A 16350-nucleotide genomic window follows, 5' to 3' on the forward strand; every position below is an offset into this window, starting at 1 on the left:
TCCCTATTGGTCGTTATCTTTAGCCCTCTTTGTTTCTATAGGTTATGTCTATGTCCATCAAGTGAACCTTCAGCTCCATTGGAGAGAAAAAACGACGGTAGGGCGGGGCTACAGTTTCATTGGTCGGTTTGAGCACCAATCGACTGAGAAGGGCCGCAGAACGGAAGGCTTTTCAAACGCTAGACCATAGAGGAAAGATAACAAGGGATAGAAAGGTCTTAGCAACCGAAGGCATAGCAACCGAAGAAAGGTCTTATTGTAAGTGGCTATTAAGAGTCCACCAACTACTATCTATAGAGATGAAAATGGTGACAGCCTATCTTCTCTAGCTGCCTCTGTTCTACTACTGATCCCTCGGGATTCTTTGTTAACAACAACAGTACAGTGCAATCGTTTTCTTTCCACAATTAGTATACCAACAACAACAAAGGAAATTGTTATGGTTAGCTTGTTAACTTGTCCTGCTTCAGAAGCCAATGCATGGCAATCTGTTGTAAACAATTCAGCAACATCAATGGTTTGTTTCATTGATACCTCATCCTTCCTACAAGCTGCTCAAGTCAAGAATAGAGTTGAGGAGCTTAGGCAAATACTGATGACAACAGAAGGGGTTCTAGGCCTTGCTGACAAATAAAAATGGGCAAATGACCAAGTCTGGATAGCAGCAACTCAACAGTTCTTAACTCAAATTGAAAGTGCGGGTCTTCTGATAAAAATGTGTAATTGGTCCCTTAGATCAACCTCCTTAAAGATTTGACAGTGGTCAATGGAACACCAATTTTTTAAAAGGGGCTGAGGAAATTACAGGCCGATTAACTTATCAGCTGTTCCAGGTAGAAAGCATTATTAAAAACTAGAATTACCAAGCATATAGAAGAAGTCTTGCTGAAGTAAAACCAGGCTGGCTTCTGCAAAGGTAAGTCCTATTTAAGTAACCCTTTAAAGAGTTTCAACAAGAATATAGATGCTTAGATGTGTGCTTAGATGTTCAAAAAGCATTTGATAAAATCCCTAAGCAAATGGACTAAGCTCTAGAAAAGATGGTTATAGGGTGCGACAATGAGAACTGAAGGACAAGATTGTCAGATGTTGGCTGGTAATCAGCATGTACAATTGCCTTCCTGAGGTTTTATCCAAGGGCAAAAGGACCCACTGGGAACATACTGGAGGTTATAAATGCTTTGACACTAAACTATATGTTGGGCTTGAATCGTTTGCCTTTGAAAGCTACTCAAGTCTTGACAAAATTCAACAGCTGATACCCACATTTTTCATCACTGCATTTCCATCTGCTTGTCCTGAGGAATTCAAAGGCTGAAGGACCCTGGTCCCCCAACAATCTTTTTAGCATTTTTAATACTTTGGGGTGTATAGAGCAAGAATACTTCAAAGCACTGCAATAAAAAAGCACTGTGCTGGATTTTTAGATTGACTCCTGTGTGTTTCCATTGTACTTGTCTCATACAGGAAGGGCTCTACTAAATGTAGTCAGAAACTGGCAGTCTTGCTAAATGCTAGTCCTACTCAGAGTAGATCCATTGAAATTAATGGATATGACCAGCATAATTTGGTAAGAGTCAATGAGCTGTGTGTGGGAGGCAAGTTTTCCCTGAGATAGACTGAACAGAACCAAGGATCTGAAGCAATAGCAAGAGAGATGGCTGATGAGTCTAAGGTTCCTAGTTTTTTCATGTTAAGGTACGAAACTAATAGCAAATAGTCAGTCATGGCAATCACAGGGGTAGGGTCTGATTTGAGGCCCTTATTCATATATAAAGTATTGTCAGCCGAAAGGGTATAGGATCAGCATGCCCAAATCTTTCATTAGTTGAAAATTAGCAGGTATTAATCTTTCTAGGGTTGTTGAAACTGAACTTTGTAGTACTGAGCACACATTTTTCTGTCCCTTCTCTCAAATCCTTGAGATTAAGCATTCAAAAGTCCAGTTTAATTAGAACTTATATCCACACAAGAAATGTAATAGCACTGATTTCAGGCCTGGTTTCTCAGATAAAAGCTTCACTCTGCTTAACCTCCCCAAGCAGGCTTTCTGAAGAATGTTTGGGCCATGGGCAAGCTGGTGTTTAGGTGTCTAGGACAGGCAGCACATTGGTCACCATGCCCTTCCCAGTTTCCTCCGCCCAGCTTTGAACTCTGCAAGAGTTCCTGACTGACAGTCTGAAGCAGAGCTTGGAAGTAATTCGTTACAAGTAACAAATTACTTGTAATTCATTACTTTTTTGACAAACAGCAATTCCTTTACATTTTGATTGTAATAGGACTAGGAGTAATTTTATTACTTTTGTGGAGTAATTGTAATGTTTCCAGCATTACTTTTGGACATTACTTGAGGGGGAAGCAGGGGAAGTCTTCTGCTCCTCTGATTTCTGGATGAAAATCACGTGCCTGAAACTGGGCTTCTGTGCAGCGTCACTTTTCCCTCATGCTCTGTGGGTGGGTAGGAGGCGATGAGGGAGGAGGTGGAGAGTGAGATGGGGTGGAGTGGAGAAAACAATTGTTTTAAAAAATGGATGGTGGTGGTGAAGAGTGGAGTAGAGGTAAAAAGGCAGCAGCATAATGGAGATAAAGAACTGTGGAGGTGAAAGATGACAACGTGTGTGCGTGTGTGAATACTGTGTTTGCACTTGGCACACAAAGTGGCCTCCACCACCCTCTCTGGCTACTGGGCTGCATTTGCAGTATTTTAACTTTTTTGCATCTCAGCAGAAAATGTTTGCTCGGGTGTGTCCCTTAGTTGGTGGCAGGGCAGGGCCCTGGAGGTGGTTATGTGAGAGATTATGCTGGCTGGCTCAGTAGGGGGGTTGCACTTGGTTTGACGTACAAAGATCTGGAGAGACCACCATTGCTATCTTATGGATAAAAAGAATTATTCTACTACCTCTGTATGTGTGTGTTAATTTTTAATGTAATTTTAGGCTACTTAGATGTGCAGCAGCCAAGGCCAGCACCTTGTAGGCATTTTTTTTTAAGTAGCTGACATGTAATTGTAGTGATTACTTTTGGGAAAAAGTAATCAGTTACTTTCAGAGCAATTTTAATTGTAACAGTAATTACTACTTTTTTGGGCCATGTATTTGTGACTGTAATTTATTACTTTTTAAAAGTAATCTTCCAAGCTCTGGTCTGAAGCTCCCCAGAGGACAGAAAAAAAGGGAAGGTGAAGACTCTAGTTACTGCTTAACTAGGATTACAAAGAATGAGCAGTCCCCATTTCTGGTTGATTTTGATCATATTGGGGTCCCCATGTAGGGTTACCATCATGAAGTGCAAACTCTATCCCTGCCTCTTACTGCTCCCTTTCATCTCTTGTTTTGTTTATTTATTTATTATTTGATTCTATATCCTGCCCTTCCTCTCAGCAGGAGCCCAGGGCGGCAAACAAAAGCACTAAAAACACTTTAAAACATCATAAAAACAGACTTTAAAATACATTACAACAAAACATCTTAAAAACTTTTTTAAAAGCTTTCAAAACATTTTTTTAAAAAAAGGTTAAAAACATATTTTTAAGAAAAGGTTAAAAAAAACATTAAAAAGCAATTCCAGCACAGACGCAGACTGGGACGAGATCTCAACTTAAAAGGCTTGTTGAAAGAGGAAGGTCTTCCATAGGTGCCGAAAAGATAAAAGTCTAATATTTAAGGGGAGGGAATTCCACAGGGTAGGTGCCGCCACACTAAAGGTCCATTTCCTATGTTGTGCAGAATGGATCTCCTCATAAGATGGTATCTGCAGAAGGCCCTCACCTGCAGAGCGCAGTAATCAACTGGGTATTTAAGGGATAAGACAGTCTTTCAGGTATCCTGGTAGACTGTATAGGGCTTTGTACACTAAAACTAGAACCTTGAACTTGGCCCGGTAGCAAATGGGCAGCCAGTGCAATTCTTTCAGCAGCGGGAAAACATGTTGGCGATACCCTACCCCAGTGAGCAGTCTCTCCGCCACATTTTGCACCAGCTGCAGCTTCCGGAGCAACCTCAAGGGCAGCCCCATGTAGAGTGCATTACAGTAATCCAGCCTGGAGGTTACCAGTGCGTGGACAACAGTGGTCAGGCTATCTCAGTCCAGAAATGGCTGCAGCTGTCTTACCAGCCGAAGCTGGTAAAAGGCACTCCTAGCCAATGAGGTCACCTGGGCTTCTAGTGACAAAGATGGATCCAGGAGCATCCCCAGACTACGGACCTGCTCTTTCAGAGGGAGTACGACCCCATCCAAAGCTGGCAAGTGACTAATTATCTGAACTCAGGAACCACCAACACACAGTGCCTCTGTCTTGCTAGGATTCAGACTCAGTTTACTGGCCCTCATCCAGACCACCACACAGTCCAGGCAGCGGTCCAGGGCTTGCACGGCCTCTCCCGATTCAGATGTTATGGAGAATTAGAGCTGGGTATTGTCAGCGTACTGCTGACATCTTGCCCCAAATCTCCTGATGACCGCTCAATGCGTTGATTTTTCTCTTATCCACTTTTTTCACTGTCCAACTTTCACATCCACACATACAGATCGGGAATATCATGGTCCGTAGTCTGGGGGTGCTCCTGGATCCATCTTTGTCACTAGAAGCCCAGGTGACCTCATTGGCTAGGAGTGCCTTTTACCAGCTTTGGCTGGTAAGACAGCTGCAGCCATTTCTGGACTGAGATAGCCTGACCACTGTTGTCCACGCACTGGTAACCTCCAGGCTGGATTACTGTAATGCACTCTACATGGGGCTGCCCTTGAGGTTGCTCTGGAAGCTGCAGCTGGTGCAAAATGTGGTGGAGAGACTGCTCACTGGGGTAGGGTATCGCCAACATGTTTTCCCGCTGCTGAAAGAATTGCACTGGCTGCCCATTTGCTACCGGGCCAAGTTCAAGGTTCTAGTTTTAGTGTACAAAGCCCTATACAGTCTACCAGGATACCTGAACGACTGTCTTATCCCTTATAACCCAGTTGATTACTGCGCTCTGCAGGTGAGGGCCTTCTGCAGATACCATCTTATGAGGAGATCCATTCTGCACAACATAGGAAATGGACCTTTAGTGTGGCGGCACCTACCCTGTGGAATTCCCTCCCCTTAAATATTAGACTTTTATCTTTTCGGCACCTATGGAAGACCTTCCTCTTTCAACAAGCCTTTTAAGTTGAGATCTCGTCCCAGTCTGCGTCTGTGTTGGAATTGCTTTTTAATGTTTTTTTTAACCTTTTCTTAAAAATATGTTTTTAACCTTTTTTAAAAAAAATGTTTTGAAAGCTTTTAAAAAGTTTTTAAGATGTTTTGTTGTAATGTATTTTAAAGTCTGTTTTTATGATGTTTTAAAGTGTTTTTAGTGCTTTTGTTTGCTGCCCTGGGCTCCTGCTGAGAGGAAGGGCAGGATATAGAATCAAATAATAAATAAATAAACAAAACAAGAGATGAAAGGGAGCAGTAAGAGGCAGGGATAGAGTTTGCACTTCATGATGGTAACCCTACATGGGGACCCCAATATGATCAAAATCAACCAGAAATGGAGACTGCTCATTCTTTGTAATCCTAGTTAAGCAGTGCTAAGTGTCCTGCCCAGAGTGTGATTCATGAGACAGAGACGAGGATGAAATTATTTCTTGTTTTATTAAAGGAATCAACATCAAAGGCAGCGCGCTTCATAGACCTTACTACGCTAACTCACTACTGTCCCTAACTAAGCTACCTAGGCATACTCTGCAGCATGTGAAGAAAGTTGACTCAGCACCCAGGTCAGGGGGCCGCTGCCTTAAGTAGGGAAGATATTCGCCTATAATCTCTGACTCCTTCGAGGAGCCTCCCTCTGGACGAGGCGCTTCAGTCTCGATAGTTGCTGGCTTGGCTTCAGGAGGCGGGGATGCGTTTGATGTTTCAGGAGGGGAGCTTGGGGGGGTTGAATTGGCACGCACGGCAGGACATCCTCCAACGGCTCTATTGAGGTGGCTGGAGGTGGCGCAAAGTCTTCTTTGGCAGAACTGTCCGTGGGAACTGGCACAGAGTCAATCACACCCCCTCCCCCATGATCCTTGAAAGTGTCTACACCCTCTGATTCTTCCCCTTGCTCTTAACTGAGGGATCTGCAACTCATCCAGCCCCCTTCCTTGGTTCCCATGAGGGAGCTGGGGCTTGACACTAAGTCAGGAGAGGCTTCACCTTCCCTTTTTTTCTGTCCTCTGGGGAGCTTCAGACCAGAGCTTGGAAGATTACTTTTTAAAAGTAATAAATTACAGTTACAATTACATGGCCCAAAAGAGTAGTAATTACTGTTATGATTAAAATCGCTCTGAAAGTAACTGATTACTTTTTCTCAAAAGTAATCACTACAATTACATGTCAGCTACTTTAAAAAAAATGCCTACAAGATGCTAGCCTTGGCTGCTGCACATCTAAGTAGCCTAAAACTACATTAAAAATAAACACACACATACAGAGGTAGTAGAATAATTCTTTTTATCCATAAGATAGCAATGGTGGTCTCTCCGCTGGTAAGGGAGGTGGCGAGGGAGGCAAAGGCCACTACCCAGATCTTTGCATGTCAAACCAAGTGCAACACACACACCCCACTGAGCCAGCAAGCATAATGTCTCTCACCTGCTGAATTTTGCCAAGACTCAAGTAGCTTTCAAAGGCAAAAAGATTCAAGGCCAACATACAGTTTAGTGTCAAAGCATTTATAACTTCCAGTATGTTCCCAATGGGTCCTTTTGCCCTTGGATAAAACCTCAGGAGGGCAATTGTACATGCTGGTTTCCAGCCAACATCAGTTCTATCTCATTGCTGCACCCAGTGACCATCTTTCCCAGAGCTCAGTCTGGGTTTGTCCATTACTTTCCTTTTTGGCTGGGTAGATGGAATGTGGACAGAAGTGCAGACAATTGTCCTCCACTGCTCATCTTCTTCTTACAGGGGGAGGACTAGAGAGCCACATTCATCTCCCAGATGTGAGGTTCCCCACCCTTGTGCTGCTGAGCTGCAACCAGATCTTAGGCAGTTGCAACAGCCGCACCGCAAACTTATGAATATGATAAAAAAAATTAAGAAGCATGTCCCCAAAGGCATGTTTGGGTTAACAGTGGGACTACTGCACTGAACAACAAAGTCTGGTAAAAACAACAGATTATACTGCTATTCTGGGCTTCTAGAGTTCATGAACATTTTAAGATTCTGATTCTGCCTGCAGTAATGTTACGGTCTGTACCCACTATTAGACATATCAGGAAGCTTTATCTGAAAGTCCAAAGACTTGCAACTCTAGAAGAAGTGCCTGAGGGATGATGAGGTGTGGGGTTTTTGCAAAATTATTTTGGTTAAGGAATGAAAAGGATGTTCATCAGAGCTGTGGGTGACACTGATTGAGGGCAAGTGGAAAAACAAGAGAGGGTCAGGATTAAATATGACCTTTGTAACTGGAAGTACTCAGTGACTAAAGAACATTCTTCAGTTTAAGGGGAAATTCTATTGATGGACTGGAAAATCATCATGTACGAATACAAGTTGGGGAACTTGGCTAGACGCATGCTGAATTAGAAGGACCTGGGAGTTCCTGGGGATCCTATTCATTCTGACACAGAAACAACAAAGAGTCTCATGGCACCTTAAAGACTTACATTTTATTTTGGCATAGCCTTTATGGACTAGGGCCCACTTCATCAGATGCATAAACTTATGCCATAATGAAATGTGCTAGTCTAAGGTGCCATGAGTTGTTTTTACTGCAACAAACACAGTGACCCTCTGGGCAGCCATCCTAACATATATTCCAGACTCCCAGCTTTGGCCTCTGCATCATGGAAGGAAGCCAGACTTAATCAGTGCACAGGGTGGTATGTGCCTTGGGGTCAGACCCTGCTGTTGTCAGCAGAGGCTGTGATGTGGAAATGTGTGTGTGTGTTTGTTTTATAAAGACATCTGAGACTAAGGAGGAAAAGGTTCTTGCCAAATAGATGAGTGAGAAATCCAGATTCTTACTCCCACAGAGAGCACTTGGAGGCACAAGGAAGTGATCTTCCAGTGATGAGAAAGCTGTTTGCTACAGGCTTCCTTGTTTTTGCATCTGACAGTTTTGGTTTCAAAAATAGGAAGACTTATGCAGGTTAGGCGCTTCTATTCTGCTTGCACAGGGAGACTTGCAGAAGAATTCCTCTATCCATTCCTTTCAGGAGGTTGGTTCTGAGATTTCCATGGAGAGTCTATCATGGGGGAGAAGAAGACCAAGGCCCCAATTCCCATCCTTCCTAATGCTCTGCTGCCAAATCCTGCTGCTACTCCTCCAAACTTTTTTGCTTCTTGGCTGGAAACCTGGAGCTAGAGATCCTCCTTTGAGGGGACAGATTTGATCCAGTGGCCTCCTGGCTCTTACGCTCCTGTCTCTTTTTGTCAAATTCTGTCACATTCAGTTCCTTCCGGCAATCCAAAGTGCCAAGAACATTGGTAACACCAGGCTATTTCTTCATATCTCTTTCCCCCGCTACTATTATATTGTTTCCTGTCTTAAATCCAGACTAAAGTTTGGTCAGGTTTGTTGACTTCTTATCAGCCCTTGTTGTTAGGGGATCAGTTCTCAAATTCAGTCTATGTCTCTCATAATTTCCGAGCAAAAAACCCATAAAGCTCTTACGCTTTTATCCTTGATTCATGCAATGGAAAGATCAGTTCTCAAAAGCAGAGCAGTCTTTAATCCCACCAGATGATAGGGAATGAGGAGAGCTGTTTATGAAGAGATTCCTTCCCTGCATTGAAAATACTTTGCCTTAAGAGATATTAGAAGAGGCTCAAGACTCATAGTTCAGTGGGTAGAGTACATCCTTTACATCAGGGATGGACAACTTTTTCTTTTCTGTCAAGGTCTGCTTTTTCTTGGGGGTCATCTGTCAGAGACTGCATGCCAGCAGAGCTGGAGACTAAATTGTTTTGGATTAACTAATCCTGAATAAAGATCACCTTCAGTTTTCACAATTACTAACTCAGAACAGAATTCCCAATCTTATGCAAGTCTTCTCAGAAAGAAGATTCACTGGTTTTGTTGGGCAAATAAAAATCTGATGATGTTTATTTTATTTTAGTACCAATAATCCAATACAGCCTCTGTTCTGGAAAGCAAGTGAAAGTAATTCCTTTCTTACTTTAGTGTGATATATATGGCAGAAACTTACCTATTTTATCTCTGACAGCTGGGGGAAACCTTATTTTCCCCAGCCCACACAACCAGGATTAAATAAAAAACAATCTGACTTTGAAAATAAAATATGATAGTGCCACTTCTAACTGTTATGAAATTACATAAAGTGAAAAACACTTGGAAAAGTCAGAAAAAAATGAGGGAGTAAACAGGGAGAAGGAACTGTGATGGGATGGAAGACTGGGGCAGCTTCAGGTGGTGTGGGGAGATACAGGTGGTTGGGGTGCATGCATCTCCAGGACATAGGTTTGCCTACTTGTGCTTATATGCGGAAGGGCCCAATTCAGCTCCCAGCATCTCCACTTGAAAGGATACTTAGGCTGGGGAAAACCTGGGAGAGCTGCTTCCAATTATAGTATATAGTACATAAGATAACTTTATCCATTAGGTTCTCAACCTAGTGCTGAAAATCAGCCGTGTCTGGATTGAAGATAGCATCTCTGACCATGGAGGTTGGATATTGTCACTGTCTTACAGCCACCAAAAAGTGAGCTATCCTCTTTGTCCAGTCCAATCTCTTTTACAAAGCAGTTGATGCTGCTGCTGATAATCAAAATCAAGACCAGCTTGACTGGGGTCATTAGGGAAGCAATCATTGTGGAACACCAGTGAAGCAGCTTGTAACTCAGGTGGGTGGCTTCCAATATTCCAGAGAAGGAAGGATTGTGTGCAGCCACAGGCCTCCTAGAAATTGGTTTCCAACATCCTCTGGACAGCTTGGCAACAGGAACCTCAGTCAAGGAGCCCTTCCAGCCAGGTGCCAGCTCCCTCTTATCACCCAGAAGAAGTAATAGGAGAAGGGAATGGCAAGAAATTCAAGCGGGGATACAAACATCCTCCTGGCCATGGGAAGTAGGTGACAGCAGAGAGCCAATCGTGTGCCACTGCCTGCTGTCTAACTCCAAGGTCTGCGGGGTGCCCTTCGTCTGGGCAATTTGTCAATGAAGCCAATATGCCAGGAAGAAGTTGAACACTTATGTCCGGATGATCTGAATGGCAGAATGATTTGCTCTGTTCCCTCCCACTGATTAGACAATGGGAAAAGTGCTTACTACGGGCCTGGTGGTGCTTACTGTAATTCTGGTTCCTCCATCTTGAAAAGAGTAACGGAAGAGCAGGATACAAAGGCAGTGAAAATCATCATCAAAGTGAATAGTCTTCCTTGTGAGGGGGAAAACCCTGAAATCAATGTGCCTCTTTTGTTGTCGCTGCTGTTGGACCTAGAGAGATAATTGGGAATGGGACTTACTTGGAAGTAAATGTGCAGGTGTCCGGCCCCAACTCTGCTCCTCTAAGAATGTGCATGTTGGCTTTTTTCCCCTCTAAGGAAGGTGCCCTGACCTTACGACCAATTCTACAGTGAACTCACATGCCCTGCACGTGGACAGTCCTGGGTTCAGTCCTCAGTACGAGGCCGCTTCCTGTGTCCTTCTGGGAAACAAGGCCGCGCTGTTCACAAGGCGTTTCTCTTCAGGCCACCCCGCGAAGCCATGAAGAGAACCAATCTACTTTGTATGCGGCAGGGCCCAGGGCCAGTCCCCGGCAGCATCTCCAGGTAGGGCTGGGAGACTCCTGCCTGAAGTTCTGGAGAGCCGCTGCTGCCAGCCACGGCGGACCATGCAGCCCAAGGGTCTGACTCGGGGCTCCTGTGAAGAGGAAGCGCCGGAATGTATGGCTGTATAAACTGATGCATCAACCTGCGCGCCAACCGCGGCGGTGCCTTTCGTGTCCTCGTTGACGGAAGGCCCAGGGAGGAGGGGACAGAGGGCCCTAGGGGGTTGGGGGGAGGGAGGGGACCAGTAGTGGGTGGGATCACTGGGAAAGTGGGGGGCCAGAGCTGGGGCCGACGTCAGGCAGGCCCTGCTTGGCTGTAGTTGGGGAGCCGGAGGACCTTTAGCTGGAGGCGGGACGGGTACCTCCGCCCCGGGGAGGTGCACAAGCAGCCTTGCGACAGGTAAAAGCGCTGGGAGGGCGGAAGCGGCGAGGACTGGAGGGTCGGATCCTCTCGCCGGAAAGAGCGAGCGCACCTGTTCCGGGACCCGGGCATGGGGGAGACCTTCCAGCGCTGCCCGCTGCGCACTCCAGCCGGCCGCTTTCTCGTGTCTCTGCCGTCGGGTGGCGAGTTCCTGCTGGGCACTCCGGAGCTCGTGGGCCGGGCGAGCGGTGAGTCTCTCGGCCGTCCGGGCTGAAGGAAACGAGGCGGGGCGTGCGCTCCCACGACATCCCGGGGTCCGCGACCAAGGAGGGAAAGAAGGGCGCGGATCCAAACATCCCGCCCCGGAGCCCTGGTCCCGCTTTGTTACTTTTATGCGGGTGTCTCCTTCAGAGTAGCGCCAGTTGTTCCCTGCCTGCCTTCTTCAAGATTCCTTTCGGGATTTCCTAGGATGTATCTTTGCTAAGGCGGCAATCTTGTACACGCTTCCTTGGGAATAAGCTCCATTGAACTCAATGGGATTTACTTCTGAGTAGACTTGCACAGGTTTGCTCTGTCAAGCACCGGCGCAGTGCGCACCCACCTGCCACTTCACACACCGCAACGACTGAGGTTGGTAGCATGTCCTAGTGGGACAATTGCGTTCTTTCTAGCATATCCCTAACCGAAAGAAGTGAGCCTTTCTTGCCTTTAAATCAGTCGGTGGTAATGTTGAGAGCAATGTGTGCGAACCCCAGTGTGTAAGGGGGGGGGAGTGATACTCCCACTCAAACTTATCTGGAAGCTCTCCATTCTCCCCCTCGAGTCCTAATATTTGGAGTGTCTGTGGTTACTCAGCGGTACAGGACATGCACTTTGACCCTTGGTATTAAGGTGACCCGAAGTTGAGAACAGATGCCAGGGTTGAATGCTGGCACAAATTAAGCCACCTTGGCTTCTAACTTCTCTTTGAATTAACCTGCTTTAGATAATTTTATTGTTCTACCTGTATGGTTGCAGCAGCCCTGAACAGAACAAGGATGTAGAGTCATACACACACCCTTCCATCAAGTCTTCTTCTTTGCCCACCCAAATAGGTGCCCAGACCCTTTCCAATGAGCGTCAGCAAAGGGGATTATGAACTCCACTCCACACACTTTAAGGGGGGGGAGCCAACATGGCGCCCTCTGTTGGAATGTATGAGGTTCAACTCCAACTTGGTGGATTGAGGCTGCATGAGGTTAAAAAGGGTAGCTAGAGAACTAGACCTCTTGCTGGTTGAGGCTATACCTATCCCTTTGATCCTGCCGTCTCTTCCCTTCCTGCTAGACTGATAAGCAACAGGATGTTTGATCCCAGTTCCTTCCCGCCTCTCTCTGTGTTCTTTTTCTCTCGAGAGGGGAGCAGACATCTTCTCTTTGTCTCTCCTCTCAACCAGGATGAGGGCGAGTACTGGGACCAGTGCTCGTTGCTCCAGCAGAGCCAGTTAGCTAGATATAGAACTCTTTCCTATCAAGCATGTACTTCCAGAATAAAGTAGTTGTTTCTTATTTTAAAGCTTAAAGTCTCTGTCTGACTAATTTGCAGGCAAGGTAGAATCTTAGCAAAGATTCAAACACACACACACACAGCTCGCTCAATACTCTCCGTTCCACAGCGCGACGCAACTTTGCTACGCATCTCAATAGAGAAATTCCGACACCCTCCACGCATTGCTGGACTGAAGACAGTAGCTCAATAGAACAGAAGGGTGTTATTTAACACAAAGAGTCACCAATGGCACAGTCTGCCCTAAGGACTAGAGAGTGAGACCCCACCTGGGTGGGAGCTGATGGTTGCCTCCCCAATTAGCTTTTGTCTCACAGTGATGGTTACTAGTTTTCAGTTTCTTATTTGCACAAAACTTCAAAATATAGCTCAGACAACTTAAAAAAGAACTAAAGATTATCTGCCCCTCAACCCCAAGCTTTGGTCTCCCACATAACATCTTTGTCTCTGGATTGTAGATTAGATTAAGACAGTGAATCGTGCACCAAATGGGACTCCTTGGAGGCTTGCCTGGGATTTAGGTTGGTACTTAAGGTTTGTTGTTTTTAAATTTTCCACATTTCACATGATCCATACAGAAAATATACATTGACAAAATAAAATCATTTCAAAATAGATCACTTCTTGTCGCTATACTGCATCAGCACTTTTATGCAATTTCTATATACCAGCCACTCAGACATATATTTGGAAATGCTACAACTATTCCTTTAAGATGTAAAAGTTAGCCATAGGGTAAATTATTTCTTAAGTATCGAGGATGTGAATGTGTGTATCATAAATAGATATTCCTATCTGTAGTGTAGTTATTTTTGTATGTGGAAGAACTATATTCTTCTTTCTGTACCAAAACATCCAAGATCATTCCTGTTTCTCAGAGTGTAATGAATGAAGAATAATTTGACAGTATCTATTCACGTATTCATCCAAGTTCACCAGCATTTCTACATTCACCCAATATAAAACAAATACATCATTCTGTGCACTGCCACCCCATTGACCCTACAAGTACATAGTACATTTTTTCCTTTCTTTTCGTAGTGAATTAGGGCTATTTTTTAAAAGGAACAAATTATTAGAGGAAATCGGTCATTAAAGACTGCTTGCCACACCCCCAAAGGAACAGAAACGTGACTTAAGGACAATTCAGATAATTTATAATCTATAAGTACAACTCATGGAGTATTGTTGGATGTGACTGAGGGCCCAACTAGTCCAGCATATTGCTGCTCCTGGTGGCGAGCCATCTATACTTCTGGAAAGCCCACGAGCAAGGCCTGAAGGCAACAGCCCTTCCCCCTGGTTTGTCCCTATCATGTTGTCTCTGAACATGGAGGCTCTGGAGGTCTTCTGTTCAAGAGGCTATTAAGGGGCAAAGCTTGAGTAGCACTTTGCCTTTGAGTAGCGCAAGCCAATGCTGCAATTACAATTCATTACAAAGACACAACAAATCAGATCTAAAACACACACACACACACACACACACAAACATAAATAAATAAAAATATAAAAGCACTGTACTGCAGTGGGCTCAGAAAATGAATGAACAAAGGATGGCAATACTAATTCCAGAGAAGAGATGTAGTGAGAAGGCAGTCTTGGTCACATGGTGTGACTGGAATGTTGGGAACTGGTATTTATATATGTGACCTATTTTACTACTTTTGACTTATTCATCTTTTTCTTGACTGTTGGCATTGGTATGAAGCTACCAACACCCACATCTAGTTCCATTTCAGCCTGTTCTGTACCAGGCAACTTGGCTGTTCTTCAATTTGCTCTGAGAAAGCATCTCGGCAGAAATGACCAGTAGGCACAGGGCAGAGGCAGCTTAAACTTAATTATAATTAAGTAGTAATTATTTTAAAGTTTTAATTAATTGTAATGCTGCCATGCCCAGCTAGTAACTGTCCCGTCCTCTGAATGCAGTTAGTCATGGTTAGTATTTGCCCTGCCTTTCCTAGTAAACAGGGTGAATTATCTCCAGTCTTAGAGCCAGAATGATTTCCTCACCAAAGTTAATCATTTAATACAGGTGAACATGGAAAGAATGCATACAGAGTCCCAGATTAGAGAATCACTAAAAGGAACATGGGGTCAGAGGTGTGTGTGATTCCCTCTCTTTCTGATATTCAGGCTGTGGGTGCAGTTGACTATATACTCAAAACATGCAGAAGATAGAGATATCAACAGGCTGGGGGGGCGGAAATGTGAAGCTTATGCAAGTATAGAGAGAGAGAGAGAGGAAGCTGTGGGGACCCAAAACAGCCCCATGAGAGCGGAACATCCTCATTGATCATGGACTGCTGTCTGACTGCCGCATGTGTGTGGAAAGCCAGGGGAGAATGGCATGGAGGGGCTGGAATCCTGAAGGAGGAAACACTCTGCACCACAACATTTTTATTCAGGTCTTACTCAGACTTCCATAACTGTCTTTGAAAAGTCAGGTATGTGTGTATTTCATTTACATAGTGAGAGTGACAAGTAACTAGAAGCCCATTTGAATTGCTCAGGAATTTATTGATTTCAGTGGGGCTTGAGCAGGAGTGGATCCTGGTGGATTGTACCTTGGGTTTTGTTTTAAAAAGGAGTAAATCTAGTTAAGAAGACTCCTGTATTTTGATCCTTTTTCAGTACCTTTGCGTGCATGCTTTCTGGTGTACTAAATTCTCATTCTTTCTTACAATTATTTTCTAGGGTAGTAGTAATAATAATACTTCGAATTTTACATAGAGCATTTTAAGATTTCAAAGTACATTTGTTGTCTCTGTAATCCAATCACCAGTCCTGTTAGGCAGGTCAGTTTTATTCCCATATTGCAGATATGCCTAAGATCAGCCAGTAAATTTGTGGAAAAGGTGAGAGCTGAATTGGGGAAACTTCCCAGTTCACATACTTATCTACTTGATTTTCTAATTCTACAGATGGGGAAATGAAACGGAGAAAATTTCCATTTGCTCAGTGCTATCTAAAGAGTTCATGGATAAACTAGACCTCAGTCTATATTATCCACTATAACACATGAACTTTCTCTGTAGATGTAAAGATTAGATAGCTTTTAAAAAAAGTAAATTAATGGAGGATAGGTCTATGGACAGGAAGCACATCGGAGGGGCTTCTAGTGATAGTTCTGGTTTAATTTGTTCTAACACCCAATTATTTGTTTTTCACAGTCCATGGTATGTGCAAAGCTCTCCTCCAACACCGCATTTCAGATGAGTTGATTTTTCTCTTACCCAATTTTTTCACTGTCCAACTTTCACATCCACACATAGAGATCAGCAATACCATGGTCTGAATGATCCTGACTTTAGTGTTCAGTGATACATCTTTGCATTTGAGGACCTTTTCTAGTTCTCTCATAGCTGCCCTCCCCAGTCCTAGCCTTCTTCTGATGTCTTGAGTATTGTCTCCATTTTGGCTAATGACTGTGCCAAGGTATTGATAATCCTTGACAAGTTCAATATCCTTGTCAGCTTTAAAGTTACATAAATCTTCTGTTGTCATTACTTTAGTCTTCCTGACGTTCAGCTGTAGTCCTGCTTTTGTGCTTTCCTCTTTAACTTTCATCAGCATTCGTTTCAAATCATTACTGGCTTCTGCTAGTAGTATGGTATCGTCTGCGTATCTTAAATTATTGATATTTCTCCCTCCAGTTTCACACCTCCTTCATCTTGGTCCAATCCTGCTTTCCGTATGGTATGT

At 44.1% G+C, this 16350-nt stretch overlaps 1 protein-coding gene across 6 annotated transcripts in view; it reads left to right on the forward strand.

The window, feature by feature from the left end:
• The first annotated feature begins 11018 nt into the window (after positions 1-11018).
• LOC133379219 (ceramide kinase-like) overlaps positions 11019-16350 on the forward strand; it is a 36088-nt gene continuing 30756 nt past the window's right edge. For 2 of the 6 annotated variants that reach the window (XM_061614037.1, XM_061614035.1), the window contains exon 1: positions 14741-15092. Coding sequence is in view for 3 of the 6 variants with exons in the window: in XM_061614034.1 (XP_061470018.1) it covers positions 11231-11348 (118 nt within the window). In the remaining 3 variants the exon portion in view is untranslated. Of the gene's footprint in view, positions 11349-11370; positions 11731-14740; positions 15093-16350 lie in introns of those variants that run through there. The other 4 variants (XM_061614034.1, XM_061614033.1, XM_061614038.1 and 1 more) reach the window with 4 other exon arrangements.

Source organism: Rhineura floridana, chromosome 3 (assembly GCF_030035675.1).
Source record: "Rhineura floridana isolate rRhiFlo1 chromosome 3, rRhiFlo1.hap2, whole genome shotgun sequence".
Taxonomy (NCBI): domain Eukaryota; kingdom Metazoa; phylum Chordata; class Lepidosauria; order Squamata; family Rhineuridae; genus Rhineura; species Rhineura floridana.